General features: G+C 50.0%; 1 protein-coding gene across 2 annotated transcripts; it reads right to left on the reverse strand.

Annotated features, from left to right (window-relative positions):
* Positions 1–2,744: 2,744 nt before the first annotated feature.
* On the reverse strand, positions 2,745–7,719 carry LOC122160746 (quinone oxidoreductase-like protein 2). 2 transcript variants are annotated; one of them, XM_042819598.1, is made up of 10 exons: positions 7,677–7,719; positions 7,085–7,208; positions 6,829–6,925; positions 5,929–5,987; positions 5,525–5,590; positions 5,219–5,328; positions 4,980–5,061; positions 4,359–4,540; positions 3,744–3,887; positions 2,745–2,975 (listed from the first exon to the last, which is right to left on the reverse strand). In XM_042819598.1, exons 1-10 carry the CDS (start codon positions 7,694–7,696, stop codon positions 2,972–2,974), a joined length of 888 nt encoding a protein of 295 aa, XP_042675532.1. In that variant the 5' UTR covers positions 7,697–7,719; the 3' UTR covers positions 2,745–2,971. The 2 variants fall into 2 exon arrangements, with proteins under 2 accessions (XP_042675532.1, XP_042675531.1); XM_042819597.1 differs by having other exon boundaries at positions 3,744–3,972.
* Between the last annotated feature and the right edge of the window lie 409 nt (positions 7,720–8,128).

Raw genomic sequence — 8,128 nt, forward strand, 5'->3', positions numbered from 1 at the left:
ACTCCAATTTTTGCAGATTGCGAGTAGCTAAACTGCAGCTGCTTTGAAGAGCTGGATAAATCCTTCACAGCCTCAGAGAAGGCAGCACCCTGCAGGTAGTTGCAATTGTTTCCCTACTGCTTTATTACCAAACAGGGATGCAACACACCCTGGCATGCTGCATGCTCCTTTCCTCCATTGCCTTACTACCCCCTCACTCAGGGGTAGGCAATAGCAAGCACTCAGCAAGAGGCAGCAGGTACTCACCACTACTTGTAGGCAGTTCATTGGTACCTATGAGCTCATCTCAAGGCAGATGGATAGAGTTTGGGTGTAATGCAGTACATTCTCACAGCACCTAGGAGGTGCAGTTCAGGTTGGGGTGCCAGGACCAGGATGGAGAGCAAGCCTTCCTCAGTGCTCCATGGGTGCTACATAGAAACCACTAGGATAGTGGATGATCTTCAAGGCCAAGCAGACGTAGTATTAATACCAGAATATGAGCAGTAAAACTCAAGATATGAGCTAAAGGAGCATCAGAATGCTGCTGGATTGAGCAAACAAGCCTGGTAGAATCCATCCCAGTATGGGAACAAGACAGCCAAGGGTCTTGAAACTTCCCTTATATCAGGTTCATTCAGGTTGAAAAAACCTGACATCAAACCCAACCTACCCCATCATACCCACTTTCCACAGCCCTCGGCACCACACCTCTACAGTTCTTGAACACTTCCAGGAGTAGAGGCTCTAACACCTCTCTGGCAGTCTGTACCAATACCTCACTGTTCTTTCTAAGAAAGATGTTTTCCTAAGCACACCTATAGAGGTAAGGCCTGAAATCCAGCAATGAAGTTAGTTCACAACTCAAAAAAACAAAATCAGGTAAACTAAAAAAATAGTGCACCTACAACACAATTCAAAAAAACACCAAATGATTTCCTGAGCTGAGTTTGTATAGGATCCCAGTCCATGGGTGAGGACACTCAGGTGAGGCCCATCATGGCCATTAAGGCTAATGAAAGCACTCGGAGGGAGCTGAGGGGTTTATGTATTGAATAGAACAGGATGAGTTTTATTCCAGTGCTGGTTGTTGGTAGTACTTGAGAAAAATGGCTGTAGGAATTGTGTGTTAGGCTGAGAAGTAGTTAGTAAAGCCTAAAAAGTACCATAAAGCTATGAGCTGAACAGCTTATTATTCCATTGCCTGGAACTGTTGTTTGAGAACAACAAGTAAAAGGTTTTTCAAGTTGTCTTAATTACTGAAGAGGTAAGGTATGGTGCCCCTGAATGCCTGAAGGTCCTTCTCCCTCAACAGGGGAATATCAAGGTGTGATAGAGGTAAGCAATACTCAAATAATTATGAGAGGGTTTTTTCAGAGCCCCTCGTCATAGAACAATTTTAGCATGATTAAGCATTCTTAAAATCAGTTTATTTACATCTTCTGCATAATTAAGTTGAGGATCCCCTGTGGTGTGACCTGAAGAAACCAGAGTTATTATTTCAGTTAAGCAAATTGATAGAAGGGTGGTGATTAAAAACTAATGAGCGCTGAAGGCTAATGAGTGCACTGACCTTAAATGCTGTGGGAAGCTTAGTAGGTGAATAGGGCAAGGGTCCTCCTCTTCTGTTGTCAGGTACCACTAACTGTAAATGTTATCAATAACACCCAGGAGATGGCTCAAGCAGTGCAGGCTGAAGTCACTGTACCATAGCCTCTGCTAGAGCTTTTCCTTTAGGCAGCCCGTTTACCTAAAGTGTGGTGATAGCTCAAGCACTGAAGTGAGCTGGGCATTTTCTACAGCCCAGCTATGGCTCTCAGCTTATTTGGACGAATCCTTCACTGCAGCAGGCAGTTTCCTGCTATTACCAGTGGAATAAGCTTAAAAAAAAACTCTTCTGAAAGGAGAAGCTGCATGTACCATGATGAATTTGAAAGGCTTCTAGAGGATGGATGAGAGTTAAATAATTTCCTCTGGGGTGTGAGGCTCAGCAGCAAGCAGGGGAGTATGGCTGAGCTGGAGTTGCTGCAGTGGAGGCATGCTAGGAAAGCAGGAGGGCTATTGCAGTGCTTCATAATGAGGTGATGCTGTAGTAGTCTTTGGGGCCAGAGCGTACACAACACTGGGAGCTGGAACAGCAGGACACAGTGCAGACAAATTTAAGTATTGTCAGATCAAATGGCTCAACTATTGTGTTTCTGCAGTCCATTAAAGCTCAAGTCCCTCCTGTTAAGCCTCAAAGAGTATAGCATGCATGTTACTAGAGTTTTGGGTTGCTTTTGTTTGCCATAATGGGTATGGAGGTAATTGCAACTGTGATCACTCTCCTGGGACTGAGCCAGCTGATGTGGGGTCAGGAGCAGACGCAGGCACCTGGCAGGGCAGGCAGAGGGAGCCGTCACTGCTCTGTGCTTCACCCCCAGGTTCTCCCCATTGCTCTTTCTTTCAAATCCAAGTGTTCCATCAAGGTGTTCATCAGGTGCTTGGCAGGGCACTGTTCCACTACCTACCCCAGTGGCTCACAAATGAGCATCATCAGGACTCAAGTTAATTATCTTCTTCTTTGTCCAGCTCAAAATGTATTAAAAAGGGTGGGGAAAAGGCTGGAACTGAGCTGGTTTCCTCTCCTCCCGCAGCCAATGTAGGAAGTTCAGCTGTTCCCAGTGGGGGAAAAGTGGCTCACAGCCTACTGCTGGCCAGAATCCAGCTTACATCCACACCAGCCCCGTGACTCTTTGCCCCCAGAAATGCTGCTGGGTCAGATGTGGAGTGCCATATAACTTTATTGATGATTTTGGAAGGTCAGAGAGCCTTGTGAAAATTACTGCTCTTATAGACGTATGATGATGCAGGACATGCACAAGGTCGGCTGAGGGTCCTCCAGTCTACCATATGCACAGCCATGCAAGAAATCCCTCACAGCCCTTTTACTTCATGGAGATGATGACCTTTCCAGTGGACTTGCGCTGAAGCACATGGTTGAAGGCTTCATTCACCTGCAAGCACAAAACTCTGAGTGCTTATGGGGATGATCATCAGGGTAGGAGGTGCAGAACATGTGGAAGTAGTCGCTGTACTGCAATGTTTGCAGTGTTATTCACTCAGTAAGAGGTTAAGCTAAACCAAGGGTCTGGTTGTATTTATGTGGGCTGTACAATAGGCTGTAATGTTTTGTTTGGTGTGAACAAAGAGCTCATGTTTTGTATCTGAGCCTGGGCTTTCTGTTCCTGGAATCCAATGCTGGGTTTGAAACAACTCAGAAGTCAACAAGCTCCTGGGTATTCCTCCACCTTGCATCCCTGTTTGCTGGATGGGGGCTACGTGGGCATTTCTAAGGAGCTGTTATATAAGGCTTGAAAGACCATCGTAACGGGGGGAAAAGAAGTGTTTTGAGCACTTTCAGAGGTGCTTGGGGGGAAATGCAAATGAAGGCACATCACAATCCACTAATCCACTTCGAAAATATTATCCCAGCACATTATTCTTTAAGACCACGAACTCTTTGGTGTAGCAGCGTGTGTTTTTATGATTTCCCCACTGAACACATTGCAGTTCTGGCCTTGCAGTAACAAACCAGAAGTTAACAACTCTCTGGCTGAAACCCAATGGAAGAAGATTAAAAAGGGTGAGGGAAAATGGGATTTTTTGATTTAATATTTTTTTTAGGACTCCTGCATTTTCTGTGCCAGGGGTCTAACTGCATAGACAAACCTATTTCTGCCCCCATAAAAAGGCCTTGGCTAACAGTTCTGTGTCATGTGTACCTCTTCCAGCTTGAAGACCGCTCCAATGTGTGGATGGATCTTTCTCTCCTGGCAATACTGAAGAAGGGAGGACATGGCAGAGGAGAAAAGGGGGAAGTCCTCCTGCTGGTACCGACCCCAGTACACTCCCATGGCTGACACGTTCTTCAGGAGCAGCAGGTTGGCAGGAATTGAGGGGATTTTCCCTCCAGCAAAACCCATCACCACAATCCTGCCCTCCCAAGCCAGACTGCGAGAAGACAAGTGACAGGTATTTGAAACCTCATCCCAAGGCAATATATGCTACCCTGGCCATAAGAAGCCATGTGGGGTTGAGCAAATGCATCTTATACATCCTCCAGCTTGGATATTAGGAAAAGTTTCTTCTCAGAGTGGTGAGATTTTGACACAGGCTTCCCAGGGAGGTCCCTGGAGGTGTTCAAGAATTGTGGAGGTATAGCACCGAGGGACATGGTCAGTGGGCATGGTGGGAATGGGCTGGGGTTTAACCAACCCCCCTTTTCCAACCTTAATGGTTCTATGGTCTCTCTCATATTCTATGATCACCAGTTGAGGCAGGCAGAGCTTCACCTTGCTCAAGGCATGCCAGTAGCATCACCTCTTACTTTCACTCACCTCTGCAGGGCCGCCTTGAAGATGTCCCCACCAACAGCATCGATGGCCACGTTGACCCCTCTGCCACCTGTGAGTGCTGTCACCTGCTCCCTGAGACTGTTCTGGCTGTAGTTCACTGCATGGCTTGCCCCATTTGCCAGGACCAGCTGGCACTTGGGGTCACTGCCAGCTGCTGCTATCACCTGAGAGCAGAGGGGAAGCCTGTGCTGCAGCCACTCAGCTTTTAGGTGTGCTTATTTTAATTAGAGAAAATGGAGTTGGAAACCTCACTTTTCTCCTTATGTATATTCAAATATTTTCTCGTGTGCATCAAAAGAAGCACACTGAGGCGACAATTTTCATGGGGCTGGAAACAGGAGTTCCAGAACTCTAACCCCCTTCTGAAATGATGACCCATGGGGCAGATGCAAAGGATCTTTGTGCTGCCCAAGGGGGCAGTGGGGGATCTATAATGAAGGTAGAGTAAAGTTGGGAAATGAGGCACCAGGGTTGTGGTTCTGGTGTCTGACACAGCAAATGCCTGATCCTGGTTTTCTGCCACTGTATCACTGTGACTCCAGGCCACCTGCTTGCCAAGGCTGGAGCATATGAGGACAGGTGAAAAGGACAACACCTCAGTACCTTTGCCTGGAACACGCTGACAGCCAGATCAATGATGGCAAGGCCAGTGGCTCCAGCTCCTGCTGTCACTAGCACTGTTTCCCTGGCAGGAGGAGAAAGAATGAGAAAGCACAATAGAAATACGCCCATAATTCCCTCATAGAGCAATATTTCAGCAGCATGGGGATCGTCCTGCCATCAGGGCATGCTGAGTCCCAGTCACCCTGGGGGCTGTGCTGAACTGAAGTGAAGCTGCTCACCGTGGCTGCAGATGTGCTCGGTGCTGCAGAGCAAGCCAGGCTGTGCCATAAGCAACGGGCAGCACTGCTGCATCCTCACTGGACACGTTGTCAGGGATCTGCCACAGTGCCTGTATGTGGGATTCAATGGGCTAACAGCATCACTGGGGCTCACCATGTGAAAGGACTTGTTTTTAAAGAGGTTTTGCATCTTGTAGATGCATGCTGTTTTGGAAAAGATGCCCCAAGCATGCTGTATCCCATTGCAGCTGTGGCAGGGCTGAAGTGCTGATCTCAGAGGGAAACCCAAATGCTTGGTGTTCTCACCTTCTCATCGACAATGCACTCCTCTGCCATAGCGCTGATGCCAGACACACCGATCACCCTGTGACCCTGCAAAAACAGTCACTGTGTGGAGACTGGGAGAGAAATCACAGAATCCTTAAGGTTGAAAAACACCAATAAGATCATCTAGTCCAACCATCAACCCATGCCTGCTGACCATGTCTCTCAGTTCTACAGCTCTTGAGCGCCTCCAGGGATTGTGACTCCATCATGGGGCTCTGGGCTGCCTGTTTGTATGCATTACCAAATGGTGCAGCCCCCTCTTAATTGCGCATTTCATTTTCCTATGTTTTCAGAAGGAACTGTGAACGGCTCAAGCTGTGTCTACCAACAGTGACTGCATTAACTGTATGCTGAGTTTCCCTACATCCCCATGTTGTTCTCACCTCCTTCACAGCACTGACGTTTTCTCCTGTCTCCATTACAGTCCCTGAAAACTCCATTCCTGCAGGATAAGTACATGCACATGGGGCACACATTGACACAACCCGCCTTCACACCCACAATTAGCAGCAACCTCAGTTAACAGAGCCAGGTCATGAGCTCTTGCTTCCAGCACCTGGAATTTGGGAGAAAACCTTCCAGCAACAGGCACTGCTGTGCCCCCAAGCCCTCCAAGCATCAGCTGTAACAACACGATGTGAGGAAATTATCCCTGGGCTCTGCTCCAGTGGCTGCTGAGCACCCACCCATGGAGCAGCCCCAGGGCCAGGCCATGCAGAAGCTGCACGTGATGATTTCAAAGGGCTTTTCCAGCCTCAGAGATTCTACGATTTGAAGTTCTCAGTAGCAAAGCACCAACTGGGCAGAAGATGGCAGCATCAGCACAAGAGACAGCAAACACCTCTCGTTAAGAATTCCTTATAATTCAGAATCCCAATGCATTTTTGCAGAAGACAGATGCTGCAGGGGGACAGGAGGTGCCGCCAACACAGTGACTGACCTTGTGCAGACGTTAGAGTGGCACAGCTGCCACCTGCGCTTGTGGCAGTCACTGAGCTGCAAGAGCTCTGGGCTCCAGACAGGAAGACCCTGCCTACCCCAAAGCACTGCATGTCTCAGTTTTCTCAGCTTCCAGCAAAGGTGATATCTGCTGTTGCTCTCTCTATATTAGTGCTCTTTGAAAAGGCAAAGTATTTTGCACTGGGTATTTTTCAGAGGATGCCAAATGTGATCCTACTGACCCCAGAAGTTGCCTCAAGTCAGCAGCGTCCTCGACCTCCAAGGCAGCTCATTCCCATAGGATGTGATACTTGGTCACCTATGACATCTGGTCACCCACTCACCAGGGGTGAACGGAGGAGTGTGTTTCTCCTGGTATAACCCTTGGCAGGCCAAGATATCAGCAAAATTTAACCCACAGTAATGGACACGCACACGGACCTGCGAGAGAAGGGGACAAACATTAACTCCTACATTCAGCCAAGAGCAGAGATTTAAAAGAGACACTGCCCCAGCCTGGTGGAGACCACACAACGTGTGTACCACAGCTCAGAGACCCAGAGCCAATCTTCCCTTTGATGCCCAATGATCCCCACGCACCTGGCATGGCTGCAGCTGAGGGGCTGGGAGGTCTTGCACAAGCAGGGGCTGTGCCAGCTGCATGCAGAGTGCTGCTCGGTATCCCCGGGCACCATGCTGGGCAGGTAGCTTCAGGGTGAAGAGCCTGGAAGGCAAGTGAAGGGGAACTGTGAAGGGGAGTGCCAACCCCTCACTGCTGCTGGGAGGACAGGTAGGGCAGAAAGGGATGGGAACTGGGAGTGATGGGGATATGGAGAGAGGGATGGGGGAAAGGGTGGAGGAATGGAGTGGGGTGGATAAGGAAAAGGGATGGGAAACAATGGGGTTGGAGGGGAAATGGGGAACAGTTGAGATGGGGGTAATGAGATTTGGAATGGGCGGAGGTGAAATAGGAAAGATGAGGAATGGGAGGGACAGGGAATGGAGAGGGAGTATAGGGGGTCATAGAGGAAAGGACTGGGAATGGAAGAGGGGAAATGGGGACTAGGGGGATAGACGATGAAGAGAGTTTATGGGGAAAGGGAGGAGGCAAGGGGACTCTGAAATGGATGGGTAAGGGCAGGGAACGCGATGTGGACGCGCTCCCGTTCTGCTCCGCCCGGCCGCCCCGCACCGCCGCGCCGCCGCCGCCATGCCGCTCCCGCTGCCTTCCGGACCCCGCGTACCGCCCGCCCGGGGAGGGGCCGGGCCGCGCTGGGCAGCGATTGGCCACGAGGGAGGTGTCAGCGCCCAGTAGCGCCGTGCCGAGCCCGTGAGCAGCGTGGCCGTACGGGTGCCGGCCGAGGGGATGCGCGGCGCTGCGCTCCCCGCTCGGAGCGATGCAGCCTCCATCCAACGCTCGTGGAGCCCTCTCGGCTCGTGCTGATCTGTCGCACAGATGAGTCTGGCCCGTCGCACGCCGTTTAATTAGAACGGCGGCTCGATCTATTTGCTTTGCCTCATCTTTATTAGCCACCGCTTAGCTCGTAATTAAGGGCAGGATGGGGACTGCGGGAGCGGCCCACGCGCGTCTCCGCACAGCCTTTGTTCGCAGCCAGCCGCCTCCCCAGGGAGCCACAGCGCCGG

Source organism: Centrocercus urophasianus, unplaced genomic scaffold (genome assembly GCF_019232065.1).
Source record: "Centrocercus urophasianus isolate 14NV4802_14NV808 unplaced genomic scaffold, USGS_Curo_1.0 seq_18, whole genome shotgun sequence".
In the NCBI taxonomy this organism is placed as follows: Eukaryota; Metazoa; Chordata; class Aves; order Galliformes; family Phasianidae; genus Centrocercus; species Centrocercus urophasianus.